At 40.0% G+C, this 19121-nt stretch overlaps 1 protein-coding gene across 3 annotated transcripts in view; it reads left to right on the forward strand.

Moving 5' to 3' along the window:
• The window catches only part of adamts9.S (ADAM metallopeptidase with thrombospondin type 1 motif 9 S homeolog), a 157083-nt gene that overhangs the window by 62939 nt on the left and 75023 nt on the right, over positions 1-19121 (forward strand). For all 3 annotated transcript variants that reach the window (XM_041561788.1, XM_041561789.1, XM_041561790.1), the window contains exons 15-16: positions 4245-4362; positions 8642-8737. In XM_041561788.1, coding sequence (XP_041417722.1) covers positions 4245-4362; positions 8642-8737 — 214 coding nt within the window. The remainder of the gene's footprint in view (positions 1-4244; positions 4363-8641; positions 8738-19121) is intronic.

Here is a 19121-nt window from a genome sequence, read left to right on the forward strand (position 1 = left end):
GAGAAGGAAAGGTTAAAAGTAAGTAAGCTTTATCAGAAAGGTCTATATAAATACACCAGTAAACCCTCAAAGTAATGCTGCTCTGAGTCCTCTGTCAAAAGAAACAGCACATTTCTTTCCTTCTATTGTGTACTCATGGGCTTCTGTATCAGACTTCCTGTTTTCAGCTTAAACCTCCAGGGCTCGGGCTTGAGCATGCTCAGTTTGTTCCTCTCTCTCCCTCCCTTCCCTGCTGTAATCTGAGATCAGAGTGAGCAGGGAGACACTCAGGCAGGAAGTGATGTCACACCCAGCTAATATGGCAGCTGCTATCCTAAACAAACAGAGACAGTGTCTACAGGTAGGGAGAATATATAAAGAATAAATATAGTGTTCTAGCTTGCACTGTTGTGGTTAATCTATTGGTAATAAACTGCCTTGGCAGCTTTCCTTCTCCTTTAAGTGACAATACTAGGGGTGAATACTCACCAGAATTTCTTGGAATTACAGCAAAATAACTCACAGAACAATAATTTCCTAAATATGAAATTTGGGAACGCAAGACTAACATTGGGCCAAAATATCTCAGCCACCTTAATTTTAATCCAGCGACACTATGGTAGATGGTGAAACGTATTAAAATTTTACTATTTGATGAAATGTTACTACCCTTAAGGTGGCCGTATACTATAAGATCCGCTCGTTAGGCGAGGTTGCCAAATGAGTGGATCTTTCTCCCAATATGCCCACCAAAGGCAGGGCAATATTGGGCTAATGCAATCGTTCAAACCTAGGGCCATTGATTAGATTACAACAATGGGAGCCAATGGGACCAGGAATACAGCAACTAGCTGACGCAGTCCTTAAAGGAGAATTAAACCCTAAAAATTAATGTGGCTAAAAATGCCATATTTTATATAGTGAACTTATTGCACTAGGCTAAAGTTTCAGCTTGTCAATAGCAGCAATGATCCAGGACTTCAAACTTGTCACAGGGGGTCACCATCTTGGAAAGTGTCTGTGACACTCACATGCTCAGTGGGCTCTGATTGGCTGTTGAGAAGCTAAGCTTAGGGCTCGTCACTAATTATCCAGCAGAAAATGAGCTTCCCTGGCTGTAATATAAGCTGATGCTACAGGTTTGCTGATTATTAAATTCTGATGCTAATTGCACTGGTTTCTGTGCTGCCATGTAGTAATTATCTGTATTAATTACTAATCAGCCTTATATTGTGACATTTCTATTCTATGTGTACTGTATATTGTGAGTGGGTCCCTAAGCTCAGTAAGTGACAGCAGCACAGAGCATGTGCAGTGAATCAGCAGAAAAGAAGTTGGGGAGCTACTGGGGCATCTTTGGAGACACTGATCTTTACTGCTAAAGGGCTGTGTTTGCCTTGGGCTGGTACAGAAGCACAAAACAATGTACAACATTTCTACCTACTTCTTTTTTAGTTCTCCTTTAATAGCGGGGAGAATCAAACTTGTCTGATTGATATCTATCAGATGTTTGGTCACATATTGGTCTGGAAGGCCCGTTGAAAGGTCTTACGTACCATCAGTGGTCCAACCTCCACCAGTGTTCAATCCAGAGAAAATTTTCAATACAGCACCAAAAATGCCTTTATTTAATTTTATATGGCAGAACCTGGTCAGCAACGTTTCAGGCCCCTTTCGGCCTTTTATCAAGCTTGATAAAAGGCCGAAAGAGGCCTGAAACGTTGAAACTTAAAGGCATTTTTAATCTACTTGGTGCTGTATGAAAATTTTCTCTGAATTACTCCAGGCTCTGGACACACATCTACCTTCAAGATGGTGAATGGTAGGTTTCAAGAAACAAAGACAGATCTTGACTCTCCAAGCAGAAGGGAGGTTTCCTGGTACTAAGGACACTTGGGGTTCCTAGGCAGGATAAGTCATTGTATATACTGGGGTAACCTTATGTTTCATCCCTCAAATTCTTCTGTACAGAAACAATTGAAAAGTGGGTCCCTCCTCCTTTCTAGTGAATACCAAACTACACAGTGCCATGTGCCTTTTTCAGATGCAAATCACTATGTTCTTTAAACATAATGCAGCATTTTCCCCACAATTCCACCACCATTGGGGTCAAAATTGTCAGAGGTGGGATTGCCTCATTTCTGGCTAGCAATGTTACAATGCCATTAGCATGTGATACTTGTGCAAGTCTGTTGCACCTATTGAAGCAACTCTCTATGGCAGCTCCCCAACTTTTGTACCCATGAGTCACATTCAAATGTAAAAATAGTTGGGGAGCAACACAAGAAGGAAGCAAAGGCTGTGATTGGGTATTTGGTAGTCCCTATGTGGACTGGCAGCCAGGGCTGATCCTATCAAATGTGGGGCCCAATTGGGACCATGTTGGCGGGGCCCCTAGACAAAGTGTTGCTGGCTACTGACACACCAAGTATTTAGGAAAATAAGGGCATACAGGCACAAAATAGAAAGGAAAGGGGCAGACAAGGTAAGAGAGTGAGAGGGATGAAATAGGGGCACATAATAGGGGCACACAGGGTAAGAGAGAGAGGGAGGAAATAGGAGAGTGGACTGGGCCAATTAGTTTGCGGCAGGCTGGGCCGATTCAGCTTGGGAGCAGGCTTGGTTGGATTGGGGGCAGGCAGGGCCTATCAAGGTTGGAGGAAAGCTGGGCCTATGAGAGTTGGGGACAGGCTAGACCTGTGGAGTTGGGGGATAGGCTGGCTTGTCAGAGTTGGGGGTGGGCTGGATCTATGGATTTGGGGATGGGCTGAACTCTCAAAGTTGGGGGCAGGCCAGGCAGAATCATGTGCTGAGGGAAATATTATCTGTGCTGCCCTGTGGTGCGGGGCCCAATTGGTCCAATAGGCCTAAGGCCGGCCCTGCTGGCAGCCCACAGGAGGCTCTGTTTTACAGTACACCTGTTTTTTATGCAACCAAAACTTGTCTCCAAGCCAGGAATTCTAAAAAAAAAGCACCTGCTTTGAGGTCACTGGGAGCAACATCGAAGAGATTGGTGAGCAACATGTTACTCCTGAGTCATTGATTGGGGATCACTGCTCTTTGGGAACCCTGAGATTTCTTGTGCAGTTCAGTGCAATAGCACTTCTTAAAATACGCTTTTAATTTATTTCTACCTCTTTAAAGGGATACTGTCATGAGAAAACTATTTTTTTTTTCAAAATGCACCAGTTAGTGCTGCTCCAGCAGAATTCTCCACTGAAATCCATTTTTTAAAAGAACAAACTGATTCTTTATATTTTATTTTGAAATCTGACATAGGGCTAGACATATTGTCAGTTTTCCAGGTGCCCCCAGTCATGTGACTTGTGCTCTGATAAACTTCAGTCACTGTTTACTGCTGTACTGCAAGTTGGAGTAATATCACCCCCCAGCATCCTAAAAGCAGAACAATGGGAAGGTAACCAGATAGCAGCTCCCTAACACAAGATAACAGCGCCCTGTGAGAGGAATGAGAACAGGAGTCCTCCTTGTAATGAACTCAGTCCTATCTTTTTATATACATTTCTCATTAAACTGCCGAGGCTTCCTGAATAGGGGCAAATAGCAGGGCTGCGCTCCTCCACGAGAGGGTTTTAATTAGTCAAAGGTTAGTAAATACAGTTTTGCAATATTAGTTTTATGGCATGGGGATGCTGTTTTGGCTAAGTCCAGCCAGCAGCTAAGTAAAGGCAATATTGACATTTCTAGTTTAATAGCAATTAGGATTCATTGCAGAAAAATACAAGTTTTGGCAAATGCAATGTGAAGCTCATAGATCTGATACCTCTTCATGGCGAGTCTGCTTTCTGTTCTACGTGTGCCAGGGGTGGGACTTGCTCTGTTGCTTGACTTTGTATGGTGCATTCTTCTGTCTTTCACAGTGTCACAGTCTGTAACTGGCACACTGCAGAACAGAAAGCAAACTCTGCATAGAAAATGGAATATTAAAAATATGATCTAAGGAATACAATGGTGCGGTTACATATTTCACTGGCCCACCAGAGCTTCCGCAAGATGGACTACACACCTACGCTGTATACCAGAGGGACCTATAGGGCCAGCGAGTGTTCACAGGAGTGGCTATAGCTTAAGCAGCCTAGTGCTCCTGGCTTGTTACCTTCTAGTTATTGCTAAACTACAACTCCCAGCATGCTCTACTGACACTGGCAGGGCAGCTGGAAAGCTGCAGGTTGGATTACAATTGTGCAATGTGTTGTGTTTTAACAATATTTTCTGATTTCCTTTTTTTTTTTTGTTTCCAAAAGCAAGCTGGATGTGACCATGTTCTCAACTCAAAGGCCAGAATGGACAAGTGTGGTGTTTGTGGGGGAGACAATTCATCCTGTAAAACAATCGCTGGAACTTATAATATAGTGCATTACGGTAAGTGACAATTCAGAATGGACACTGTATAATTATCATTCCCTTTTGTGAAGCTTCAACCCGAAGCCCACTGAGCATGTGAGTGTCACAGACACTTTCCAAGATGGTGACCCCCTGTGACAAGTTTGAAGTCCTGGATCATTGCTGCTATTGACAAGCTCAAACTTTAGCCTCTTGCAATAAGTTCAGTGTAGAAAATATGCCATTTTTAGCCACATACATTTTTAGGGTTTAGTTCTCCTTTAACTGGGAGAGTGAATCTGGTTAAATACTTTTCCATCTGTCAGTTCCTCTGAAGAGCCAAGGAGTGGAGCTTTGTTAATTGTTTTTCATTTTTACTCTTCCTTATTGTTTGTACAACAAATAACTTGGACAGAAAACATTTAAAGCACAAGCCCCTGATTATAATAAACACTGGGGGTTCATGGCCCCATTGAACGGGTAAACATACTTGAGTTAAATGCAGGGTTTGGCTTATACTGATGGGTGCCCTTATATAGTGTGAAACCAACAGATTTATTTCACTTAAATTGTAATCTACTTACATCAAAGCATTCAGTTTGGCTTATCTGGGATATTGTGCTGTAGTTTTGTATATATGTAGCACTATAGTGAATTGAGTGCACCTTACTCTGCTATAAGCTCCACTCCCAATAAATGTGCTCCGGATGAGACCTTGAAATCTTAGGGAGTAAACCCTCGCAGCGATGTGGAAGCAGGGTGTAGTGCAAGTGCAACTGTAACTGTATTCAGGGTGCAAATAATTGGGCGCCAGTGGTTCTTATAACTTAACCAAAGAACAGATTTATTGGGCATATACAATCCTCAGTGTACATAAAGAGAACATACAGGATCATACATCAACATTGGATAGGCAATACTCACAGCACATTTGGTCAATATAAGTTCCCTTGTGAATGAGAACAATGAATGCAGCCTTGAGGAGGTACACCCAGCTTTCAGCCTTTTCCCTAAGTGGAACCTGAGGGGAACTCTACCCTAGGTCTGTACACATAGGGGCAGATGTATGAAGGGTCGAATATCGAGGGTTAATTAACCCTCGATATTCGACTAGGAACTAAAATCGTTCGACTTCGAATATCGAAGTCGAACGATTTAGCGTAAATCCTGCGATCGAAGGATCGAAGGATTATTCGTTCGTCCGAACGATTAAATCCTTCGAATCGAACGATTCGAAGGATTTTAATACAACGATCGAAGGAATATCCTTCGATCAAAAAATCTCAGGCAAGCCTATGGGGATCTTCCCCATAGGCTAACATTGACTTCGGTAGCTTTTAGCTGCCGAAGTAGGAGGTCGAAGTTTTTCTTAAAGAGACAGTACTTCGACTGTCGAATTGTCGAATAGTCGAACGATTTTTAGTACAATCGTTCGATTCGAAGTCGAAGTAGTAGTCGAAGGTCGAAGTAGCCCATTCGATGGTCGAAGTAGCCCAAAAAACACTTCGAAATTCAAAGTTTTTTTAATTCGAATCCTTCACTCGAGCTTTGTAAATGTTCCCCCAAGTCCCTACTTCTGGGCAATTAGTACCCAGGGTCTTAATCCCACTCACAATCCTCAGAGGAGCCTCAAGCTGTTTAGCTAAATATCCTGACTGTCTGTCACTCCTAGAGTGACCTATGAAGGTGAGTAGCCTATCCTTGCTAGACCTGACCTGTCTAGGTTCCACTCGAGCTCTGCCAGCCTGCTAAGGCTAGAGCCAGCACAAGATGGACTTGAAAGCATGGCTTCAGAGGCTTTTATACTCTAGCACAGTGCCATCTACTGGTCACTGTGGAAAACAACAAAGGGCATAGCTTAAAGCAGGAATAGGAAGCAGTTACCCCTCCTAACTATATTTTAGGACCCAGTTAGGTGTCTATAACACTAGGGGACTGCCTGCTAAATAATACTGGGGATGACTATCTAACACATCCCTATATATATATATATATATATATATATATATATATATATATATATTTATATATATACACATATATATATATATATATATATAGGCACTTCGCCGATTTACTAATGGGCGCAGGCGTAGCTTCGCTAGCGAAAGAGATAGGCGCTAGCAGTCATTCCACTCTATCACCAGGTGAATTTTTGCTCTGGGGAGTGGACGTTACTCCACAAATTCACTAAATTGCTTATTTTACTGAACGTTACCTCTTTCACCAGACTCGCCTTCACCAGCTCAGACCAGGGAAGTGCTTTGGAGTGCATAGATCTTCCTCAATCTTCTTGATTACATCATATTTTTAGTGGAAAATGTTTCTAAGTCCCAAAAAACGCTGGCGTCTTTTCCTTTTTTCAGAGTGATAGGTTGCAAAAATCCTTGAAATTTTTTTTGGGTAACCGGGTTCCCCCATACATTTTCTAACATATGGAACATTAACTATACAGTGGGCTCATGTGTAGGGCATTATAACAACTCTACCGTATATACTCGAGTATAAGCCGATCCGAGTATAAGCCGAGGTACCTAATTTTACCTACGCAAACTGGGAAAACTTATTGACTCTAGTATAAGCCTAGACACAACTACAGCCCTGTCTCCCAGCAGCACACCTTCCGCCAAAGAGACTCCCCCAGCGATCGACCGGACTTCTTTGCAAAGTTGATGGTGACAGAGAATTGTGCAGAGAGTGCTGTGTGTCATAAAACCATCACTGATCTTTCGTAAAACCAACAGATGGCGCTGTGTGATATTGCCATCACTGTTAATCCTTTATTCAACCAACAGATGGCGCTGTGTGATATTGCAGTTACTGTTATTCTTTGATATAACCAACAGATGGCGCTGTGTGATATTGCAGTCACTGTTATTCTTTGATACAACCAACAGATGGCACTGTGTGATATTGCAGTTACTGTTATTCTTTGATATAACCAACAGATGGCGCTGTGTGATATTGCAGTCACTGTTATTCTTTGATATAACCAACAGAGGGCACTGTGTGATATTGCAGTCACTGTTATTCTTTGATACAACCAACAGATGGCGCTGTGTGATATTGCAGTCACTGTTATTCTTTGATACAACCAACAGATGGCGCTGTGTGATATTGCAGTTACTGTTATTCTTTGATATAACCAACAGATGGCGCTGTGTGATATTGCAGTCACTGTTATTCTTTGATATAACCAACAGAGGGCACTGTGTGATATTGCAGTCACTGTTATTCTTTGATACAACCAACAGATGGCGCTGTGTGATATTGCAGTCACTGTTATTCTTTGATACAACCAACAGATGGCGCTGTGTGATATTACAGTCACTATTATTCTTTGATATAATCAACAGAGGGCGCACTGTTATTCTTTCATAAAACCAACAGAGGGCATTGTGGGATATTGCAGTCTCTCCCCAAGTGTACTGTTGGTATAGGAATGATTAAAAGTGACTGCAATCTCGGCCTGAGTATAAGCCGAGGTAGACTTTTTCAGCACATTTTGGATGCTGAAAAACTCGGCTTATACTCGAGTATATACGGTATTTTCTTTATTAAGGTTCCCTGGACTTGTGTAATGTATTTGCTGCAACATATACGTCCATTCAACTTTATAATTTCCCGCTGTATGCAAATTAGCCTGATCGAAGACCTCTAACGAAGTAGCGCTAGGCATAATTGAACGCTAGCGCATCTTCGCTTTGATTGCAGAAGTAACGCTAGAGAAAATTCACCAGTGTTAGAAGTCCTGGACGCAACGTCGCATTTTAGTAAATTAGCGCTGTCTGAGCGAATTTTGGCCTGGACAAGTGTTGTGATGGCTGTTAAGCAGTCTTTGGCAATTTTAGCCACTTAGTAAATTTACCCCCAGGTCTGTGTTGTTGCCAAGTCCATGGTAAAAAGTTACAGTTGAGGATAAACCTTCAGTTATTTCTTATGAACCTTCAGCTATTTTTTATGTTTTCTCTCTGTACCTTCTGCAGTTTTCCAAAAGTCGTGTCTGGGCTACAAGTACCCCACTGCTTTCTAGGCTGGTGCCTGTCTCCCAATCCTGCACCCCAATAAATCCATGTATTTACATTGCCTTGTTCCTACAGGAAAGTGAGGGTTGCGGGCTTTCAACTTTAGAACTGTAAATCATTTCATAATGGTAAAGGCTAGAGAGCAAGAGGAATGTATAGAGTAGTCCTACCTGCCAGCAAAATCTGTGATGTTAGACAGCCCAGCCAAAAACTAATATTAGTTTCTGCATCTGTTTGTTGTTGTCACCAAGCCAAGCCGAGATTAAGTGAATTATCTTTATTGCATTTTGCAGGCTACAACTCTGTGGTTCGTATTCCAGCTGGTGCTACTAACCTTGACGTTCGACAACACAGCTACTCAGGGAAGCCAGAAGATGACAATTACCTTGGTGAGACCAAACACATGTAATCCATGGAGTAACATTAAGCCCAGGCTGTTGTATTTCGTTCTTGGCAGCCTTTACTGTCTTCTGATTGGGGATATAAATATTTCAGCTGGAGAGAAGGCAATTTCTGTTGGGGCTTTATTATCTCATATTTCTGTTGGTGCTGCATAGCTCCCTTTATCACATACAGGTGCAGGATCTCTTATCTGGAATACTTTCTCGATAAAATCCAAAATTCAAAATGTACTTCTTGTTTAGGCAAATGTATTTTTCTGTCTATGTCTTTTATTACATTATCTCACATTTGGCATGCACATACCATCATAGGAACAGGCTTATATAAAGATAATTAATCATAATTATGTGAGACTCATGTTGGAGGAGCATTTCATCCTTCTAGAGCTCTTTACAGCAAAGGGAGATCCACCAGCACTTCACTAATCCCCCAGTAGTACAGGTACAGTTATGGGATCCGTTATCCGGAAACCTGTTATCCTGAAAGCTCCAAATCATTGGAAGTCCATCTCCCATAGACTCCATTTAAATCAAATAATTTAGATTTTTAAAAACAATTTCCTTTTTCTCTGCACTAATAAAACAGTAGCTTGTACTTGATCCCAACTAAGATATAATTAATCCTTATTGGAAGCAAAACCAGCCTATTGGGTTTATTTAATGTTTAAATTATTTTCTAGTAGACTTCCAAATTACGGTAAGTTCCATTATCCAGACAAGCGCAGGTCCCGAGAATTCTGGATAACAGGTCCCATACCTGTATTACCCCTAGCTAAAGTATGTTTTCTGCTATAAACAGCTTTTATCCGGCTATTCTTTGGACAAACCAATCGTGTTTTTTAGGGTTACCATGTTAATAGTTACAGGTATAGGATCCCTTATCCGGAAACACAATTGAATTACGGAATCTCCCATAGACTCCATTTTATCCAAATAATCCAAATTTTTAAAAATGATTTCCTTTTTCTCTGTAATAATAAAACAGTAGCTTGTACTTGATCCCAACTAAGATATAATTAATCCTTATTGGAAGCAAAACCAGCCTATTGGGTTTATTTAATGTTTAAATGAATTTCTAGTAGACTAGAAGACCCAAAATTACAGAAAGATCCGTTATCCGGAAACCCCAGGACCCAACCAATCTGGATAACAGATTGTACCTGTATTATGAATTATCCGGCGCTGTTATACATCCAATAGACTTTCTTGTTAAGGTTTAGGTTGGTATTGACTGATGAATCCCCAGGGAAGCTTGTGCAGCAATTAGAAGGATTTCTAGGCACCTTTAAGTGGCAATTTCTCTGTGAGTGCCGGCTGAATTTGTTTTTCCAAAGGGAGATTTGCACAGATTAACATAGGAACAGTTATCTCATGCACCAGGCAGTTCCTTTCAATCACAAGTGACATGACTGTTCGGGGCTGTGCATGTAGTTATTTCCCTGTCAACTGAAGTCTTCATTTTGTTTAAACTTCCCAAATATCCTGTTGCTCTTATGAATGATCGGAATCTGGATGTGCCACCTTAATTGGTGCAGATGAGATGAAACAACGGATATATCAGTTATTGGAAGGGGTTTCTCGGAAACTGACATAGATATGTTGGGTGCCTACATGGGACATCTGTTTTATTTATCATTTTATGGGTTTATCAGTATGTGGACAAAATGAACAGAACATTCCTTCTGTGTATAAGTGCATAAATAAATATTAGTAGAAGCCTATTTTACACCCAACGTCCTTTCTAACTCTCTCCAACTCAAAGTTTACTGCCTATGTCATTATATGCCATAGTACCTGCCCCTATAACTGTTACCACCTAAATGCTTTGTGGCCTCATCATGACACATCTGTCTATCATGGTCTCTATCCATTCTTTCCATTACCCCCCCTATTCATCAAATATAACCTTTAAAGTTCTCAATGTCACTGCTCCTCCAAATATTTCTGCTCTTCTGTCATCCCTTGTATTTGAATCACAATTTGCTACTTCTTCTCCCCAATAACCTACTCACACATATACCTCCAAATTTCTATTTCATTTTTACCTTGATATATGCATAACAAATGATAGTGATGGTGGTAGGTTAGCGGAAATCCTTTACCGAAGCCCCTTATGTGGTCCAAAATTTGGCATGACCTCTAAGCTCATAGTTACAGATATGTAGTGGGTTAAGTGAGAGAGTTGACCTCCTATAGTTCCTGGTATATTCATTCTCTCCCAGATCTCACCCTAAGCAAATACTGTATATCTATTGAAGATAGTATCTTGTAGAATTAATTCAAAGGCAACTGGACATTTAGAAGAGCAGATTTATCAGGGGTCCAATTAAAAATTCGAATTTTCGAGTTTTTTTATGGTCAAAACTGTCAAATTCGACTAGGGGTTTATCCAAATTCAATTTGAGTTATTCAAAATTTTTAATTACATTTTCAAGATTTATCATACTCTGGCCCTTTAAGAACTCAAATTCCACTATACGCCACCTTTAACCTGCTGAATTGCTGAGACATCCAGGGATCAATTTGGAGTTGTTTGCAGCCTTCCTGACATTGGAGTTATTTTTATTTCGAATCAAATTCGATTCAAATTTGATTCGAGTTTTCGGATCAATCCTATTCATCCGAGTTATAAAAAAAATTAGATTTTTATAAAAAATTTCCATTGGTCGAATTTCGAGTCGAATTTCGAGTCGAATTTCGAGTTTACCGGAGTTTATTTAAAAAATCTCACCTGAATTCGAAATTTTACCTTTGATAAATGGGCTTTGTCTTGTTAAAAATCACCACTACTTTTTGAATTGTTTCACATTTGATGTGACATAGGTATGGACATCTAAGCGCTCAAAAATAACTTTTTAACGTGTTTTTTTTTCTGGCAAATGGGATTTCTGTCAATAAGTATCAGGTTTCATTGCAGAAAACTCTATAAATATTCATGACCACCTTGACTGATCCATGGCTATGGTTAGTTTAGCGGTTGGGGTTTGTAGCCTTGATATTTACTTTTTTTTTTTGTCTCCGTTACTCTTTGATTGCAATTGTTTCCTCTCCTGTATCTCTCTCATTTGTTTTCATACTGTTTTCCTCCTCTTTCCTAGTGTCTTTAAATGATGGATCCAACTTCTTCTCCCATTATTGACCTCTCTCCTGTATCTCTCTAATTTCTTTGTCTTCTGTTCTAGAGTTCATATAATTCTCCCTTTCACTATTTCTCTGTTCTTTTTGCTTCTTTTCTTTTGTCCCTTCAGTTTCTGTTTTCATCCTCTTTCCTTCCGTCTTTAAATTATGGATCCAACTTCTTCTCCCATCATTTACCTCTCTCTCCCATATCTTTCTCATTTCTTTGCCTTCTGTTCTAGAGTTCATATAATTATTCCTTCCAGTATTTCTCTGTTCTTTTTGCTTCCGTTCATTTGTCCTTTTAGTTAAGTTTTTTTCTCCTCTTTCCTTGTGTCTTTAAATTATGGATCCAACTTCTTCTCCCATTATTGACCTCTTTCCCATATCTCTCTCATTTCTTTGTCTTCTGTACTAGAGTTCATATAATTATTCCTTCCAGTAGTTCTCTGTTCTTTTTGTTTCCTTTCATTTGTCCCTTTAGTTAATGTTTTCCTTCTCTTTCCTTGTGTCTTTAAATTATGGACCCAACTTCTTCTCCCATCATTTACCTCTCTTTCCCGTATCACTCTCATTTCTTTGTCTTCTGTTCTAGAGTTCATATAATTATTCCTTTCACTATTTCTCTGTTCTTTTTGCTTCCTTTCTTTTGTCCCTTCAGTTTCTGTTTTCTCTATGCACTGGCAGCATAAAGAGGCTCAGTTTGGCAGTATATCTGGTTTTATGGAACCAAAACTTGCCTCCAAACCAAGAATTTCAAAATAAGCACCTGCTTTGAGGCTGCCGGAAGCAACAACAAAGGGGTTGATGAGCAACATGTTGCTTGCAAGCCACTGGTTGGGGATCACTGGTATAGATCCTACACCCTTTTTTTATTTCTACTATAGAATTAAGCAGGCCCAGATTTGTGGAAAGGCCACCAAGGCCCGGGCCTAGGGTGGCAGGATTTTAGGGGGCGGCATGTTTCCCAACCACACCCACATTGGTTCATACTGGGGATGCGAAGGAAATAGTTTTTTAAATTTTCATGCTCACCAATCCCCATTGCTCCGGTCACGATGACGAAGAGGAGGGGATGGGGGCGATGAACAGCAGTGGGCCTAGGGGCGCCCGTTATGTAAATCTGGCCCTGGAATTAATTATATATTGTTTAACATTGTACGACGGAGATTTGTTGACACATAATCTGCCAAATCTTGGGGATACAGCTGCATATACTGCTGTTTTCAGGTTGTAGTATATACCTTTTTAATGTCAGACAATCCATTGATCAATACAATGTTTCCCTTCCCTAGTTGCCATGTACAGCAGTGTGTTCCTTTTGTAGTTTTTTTCTGAATAACACACTGTACCACTCATGTTAGAAGCCAAAGTAAAGCTCTGGTCAAGGGAACTAGTGTCCCATTCTGGCCTTACCCAGCTCTTAATTCAATCAACTCAAGGTAAACCCCTTAATCTAAAATAAACAGCTTCTCCTCACACAATGAATAAAATAAAGATGTGTCAACCACTTGTTGATCATCCATTCATGGGCAGCCTATATTGATGCAAATGAAAGAGCGCTGCATTTACTTATTTCACAGCTCAGCGACTGTGAAAGCTGAAACATTGCACTTTATGAACCTTGTAGCGGTTACTTGACAGTTCTGAAGTTGTCACCAAGTTTGATATGTAAACGTTTACCCATTGGTGTAAGGGGGGATCCTGAAAGGAATATCAAGAAATCTATTTAGGTTTAGAGGCACAGGGGTGCAGTTGATGGATGGCAGGTCAGTTGGCATCTTATTAACTACTGCAAATATTGTCTGGAGATTTGGAAAGGCACAAGATAGATTACGATGCCATCATGATTGACTGCTGAAGCCACATGAACAGGGGAAATAGGTTAGGGCTGATTTAAGGTGCCATTGGGCCCAGGCCAAGATCTCATTGATGGACCCCCTGTGCTACCTTAAAAAGGTGAATTAGAATACAATAAGTAAAAGTAGGATCTAGTTGCATCACCCTGGACTAACAGCTATGGGTGCGTATAAACCATAATTTCAGGGGGGATCATAAGTCCCAGATACTATGGAGCACTAAAAGTTGGGTTGTTGCCTGCATCTCTCTCTAGGATCCAGCAGCAGCAGCCTATAGGGCCAGAACTAGGGGAAGGCTCCAGAAGCAAATGTCTTGGGGAATTATAAAAATAAAAACTGGGTAAATAGATAGGCTGTGTAAAATAAAAAATGTATCTAATATAGTAAGTAAGGCAAAAATGTAATGTATAAAGGCTGGAGTGACTGGATGTGTAACAGAACAGAACACTACTTCCTGCTTTTCAGCTCTCTTGGTTTCTACTGAATGGTTACCAGGCAGTAACCAATCAGTGACTTGAGGGGGGGGCACATGGGCTATAACTGTTGCTTTTGAATCTGAGCTGAATGCTGAGGATCAATTACAAACTCACTGAACAGTTATGTCCCATGTGGCCCCCCTTATAGTCACCGACTAACTCAGAGTTAGAGAACTGAAAAGCAGGAAGTAGTATTCTGGCTATTATGTTACACATCCAGTCACTCCAGCCTTTATATATACTAACTATATTAGTTTTATTTTTACACTGAACTGTTCTTTTAAAGGGGTTGTACACGTTTGAGTTAACTTTTAGTATGATGTAGAGAGTGATATTTTGAGACAATGTGCCATTGGTTTTCATTTTTTATTATTTGTGGCTTTTTAGTTATTTAGCTTTTTATCCAGCAGCTCTCCAGTTTGCAGTGTCAGCAGTTTGGTTGCTAGGGGCCAAATTACCATAGCAACCATGCATTTATTTGAATAAGAGGCTGGAATCTGAATGGGAGAGGCCTGAATAGAAGAATCAGTAATAAAAAGTAGCAATGACAATAAATGTGTAGCCTTACAGAGTATATGTTTTTAGATGGGGTCAGGAAGGAAAATAATTAAAAAACTATAAAAAAAATAAACTATGAAGACCACCCCATTAAATGGGTTCTGAGCTTGTCGAAAACTTTTAGAATGTAGGTTCAAGTTAAGCTAAGAAAATATCACTTTGAAAACTGAAATATTTTTGTGCATTTTTTTGACAGAGAAATAATTTTGCAAAGAGACTTTTCTGGATATGACAGATCGCTCCTGATAGCTTTTTTTTATTATTTATTTTGCTGTTCTGCGCCTGGTGAAATGGCGAGGAATCTGTCTCAGGAAATGAGCGACCTAATCTCATTAGTGTGAAGTTGTGCAGCAGACTTGGAGGATACTGTTCCTGCACAAAGAATTTAGTTTGTTAAATACAGTATGCCCTGCATTCCTGAAGATTTAGTTTAAAAGGGAAAATTGCTCCGTCAGTTCATGTTATTGTCTTGCACGGGCCGCTGGCACAGGACGGGCTGCTAATGACTTTCACTGGTGATGGCACCTCCAGATTTTCAGTGTCCCTTTAAAGGAAAACTAAAGCCCAACTAAAGAAGTAGCTAGAAATGTTGTACATGATGTTTTGTGCTTCTGTACCAGCCCAAGGCAACCACAGCCCTTGCAGTAAAGATCAGTGTCTCCAAAGATGCCCCAGTAGCTCCCCATCTTCTTTTCTGCTGATTCACTGCACATGCTCTGTGCTGCTGTCACTTACTGAGCTTAGGGACCCACTCACAATATACAGTACACATAGAATAGAAATGTCACAATATAAGGCTGATTAGTAATTAATACACATAATTACTACATGGCAGCACAGAAACCAGTGCAATTAGCATCAGAATTTAATAATCAGCAAACCTGTAGCATCAGCTTATATTACAGCCAGGGAAGCTCATTTTCTGCTGGATAATTAGTAACGAGCCCTAAGCTTAGCTTCTCAACAGCCAATCAGAGCCCACTGAGCATGTGAGTGTCACAGACACTTTCCAAGATGGTGACCCCCTGTGACAAGTTTGAAGTATACCATATAACATATAAAAATAAAAGTTTTAGCTTGTCAATAGCAGCAATGATCCAGGAGATCATTGCTGCTATCGACAAGCTGAAACTTTTATTTTTATATGTAATATTGTATTTTTGGCCATATTCATTTCTAGGGTTTAGTTCTCCTTTCTCTGAGGGTTCTGTTCAAGGAATACTGACCCAAGGTGAAGATGGATTGCTCAAAATCACATTGAATCAATAGTCACAGTTACCTTAACTTTGCCCCTCCATTGGCCCTCAAAGGAGAATTTGTGTAGACTTATGTCAGTGACATCATATCCGGTATACCGGAAATGCATTAAAGTTGTAAAAAACGCCGGCGACTTTTCTTTTTTTAGAGCGGAGAATGTCTTTAGGAGTCCGAACTATTAAAGATTTATATGTGAACAATTTTTTTTAACTAATGTGAGTGGCATGTTACATTTGTTTAAAGGTGAAGTAAAGTCTAAAATAGAATAAGGCTAGAAATGCTGTATTTTGTAAACTAAACATAAACATGAACTTACTGCACCACAAGCCAATCAAACAAATGATTTCTGCTTTCAAAGTTGGCCACAGAGGGTCACCATCTTGTAACTTTGTTATACATCTTTGCAAGACCAAGACTGTGCACATGCTCAGTGTGGTCTGGGCTGCTTAGGGATCGTCATAAATGATCAAAACAGCACAAGTCAAATAATATCTGCCAGAAGCCGATACAGCAAGACTGATTAATAATCAGAATATACAGACTGCACTGGGTCCTGTGTTGTCATGTAATCTAATGTGGATTTTATAGTTTTTGTATTGTTTAATACAAACTTTCTCCAACTCTGCAGAACCAGTGGCTGCAGCAAAATAATCCTCCAAATAGAATCCCAGTTTATCTGTTTAAATCTGGCTCCATGATCTTTGTCCCTGCAGCTGGAGTTGGAAACAGTAAAGGGGATGTAAAGGCAAAAATAAAATCCAATGCAAATCTCTACACAGTCGCCAATTGCTCTACAGGGAAACAAACAAAGCTGCTTGAGTTCTGCATGGCTGGGAAGTAAGGTGGGAGCTCCCCCTGCTGTTCATAAGTAGGATTGTTTCCCTGCAGAGCAGTTAGGGACCGTCTGACAATTCCTATCCACAGCAGTAAATGAAGGGAGAATTTCACTGCATACAGTCAGGTTTCTTATAAAAACGTTACACATTTTTTTCATTAAAGTATATTGGAGATAGGTTTCTTTTTCATTAAAGAAAGTAAAAATGGGATTTTATTTTTTTGCCTTTACATGCCCTTTAAGTGTGGGCTCATTTCTAGGGCATTAGAGGATCTCTTTTTGTCTTTATTATAGCTCATTGAAAATGTCTTCAAGCATTTGCCCCAGCATTACTAATGACTTTTAGGTACCCGCCCTATTCAAATTAACCTAAGTGTAAGCGTGCTAGTGAAAATTTGCTATGAAATGCTCGCCCAGCCGAAAATTTCACCAGCGTTCAGCTGCTGATACACAACTTTGATTTTAGTGAATAAGCGTATTGGTAACGAATTTGCACCTGGCGGAGTGGCGCAGAGTGTGTTGAATCAGTCCCTGGCGAAAATTAGCCCTTTAGTGGATTTGCCCCAGTGTATAACTTCAAGAAAGGGTTTTTGGCAAAGAAACTTACTTATGTAGAACTGGTGCAGTTGCCCTTTCAGGGCTAGAAAGGATCATGTAGCCCTTTACAGAGAAGCTTGAACTTGATGAACAGGTGCCTTTTTTTTCAACCTCAGCTACTATGTACTGTATCTCTATGTACTGTAACTCTATGTACTGTATCTCTATGTACTGTAACTCTATGTACTGTATCTCTATGTACTGTAACTCTATGTACTGTATCTCTATGTACTGTATCTCTATGTACTGTAACTCTATGTACTGTATCTCTATGTACTGTAACTCTATGTACTGTATCTCAATGTACTGTATCTCTATGTACTGTAACTCTATGTACTGTATCTCTATGTACTGTATCTCTATGTATTGTAACTCTATGTACTGTATCTCTATGTACTGTAACTCTATGTACTGTATCTCTATGTACTGTAACTCTATGTACTGTATCTCAATGTACTGTATCTCTATGTACTGTAACTCTATGTACTGTATCTCAATGTACTGTATCTCTATGTACTGTAACTCTATGTACTGTATCTCACTGTACTGTACCTCAATGTACTGTATCTCAATGTACTGTATCTCTATGTACTGTATCTCTATGTACTGTAACTCTATGTACTGTATCTCAATGTACTGTATCTCTATGTACTGTATCTCTATGTACTGTAACTCTATGTACTGTATCTCACTGTACTGTACCTCAATGTACTGTATCTCAATGTACTGTATCTCTATGTACTGTAACTCTATGTACTGTATCTCTATGTACTGTATCTCAATGTACTGTATCTCTATGTACTGTATCTCTATGTACTGTATCTCTATGTACTGTATCTCTATGTACTGTATCTCTATGTACTGTATCTCTATGTACTGTATCTCAATGTACTGTATCTCTATGTACTGTAACTCTATGTACTGTATCTCAATGTACTGTATCTCTATGTACTGTATCTCTATGTACTGTATCTCAATGTACTGTAACTCTATGTACTGTATCTCTATGTACTGTATCTCTATGTACTGTAACTCTATGTACTGTATCTCAATGTACTGTATCTCTATGTACTGTAACTCTATGTACTGTATCTCTATGTACTGTATCTCTATGTACTGTATCTCTATGTACTGTATCTCAATGTACTGTATCTCTATGTACTGTATCTCTATGTACTGTATCTCTATGTACTGTATCTCTATGTACTGTAACTCTATGTACTGTAACTATATATAAGAATCCTGCCCATATGCTGTTTTATGAAGTAGCAATGACCTTACTAGCAATAAGGCGCACTGTAAATGCTGATACATATTGAAACCAGAGCAGGAATCAGTAGTCCGGCCTTTGGATCAAACAAAACAGATTTCATGTATGAGTGGCTTATTTCCTACCAAAACTGCAGCACTTGCAACTGAAAAGTTCCAGATTGCCCCTCGCAAGCACATATCAAATCCTCCACATTTAATTATGTAATATAAATATTATAAAAGGTTGATTTCTCCACTCGACAAAGCCCATGGAGATCCGATGTAGCTGCTAGGCTCAAGCCTTGGGGCGACTGTTTTTGCAGCTGATGACGACCAATTGCAGAGCAGCCCCTGGCTAATGGCTGAGTCGGCGTAATCAGCTGTCCAACTGTCCCCTGTAGGACTTTTCTATTTTACACTCA

The sequence above is a fragment of the Xenopus laevis genome, chromosome 4S (assembly GCF_017654675.1).
Source record: "Xenopus laevis strain J_2021 chromosome 4S, Xenopus_laevis_v10.1, whole genome shotgun sequence".
In the NCBI taxonomy this organism is placed as follows: domain Eukaryota; kingdom Metazoa; phylum Chordata; class Amphibia; order Anura; family Pipidae; genus Xenopus; species Xenopus laevis.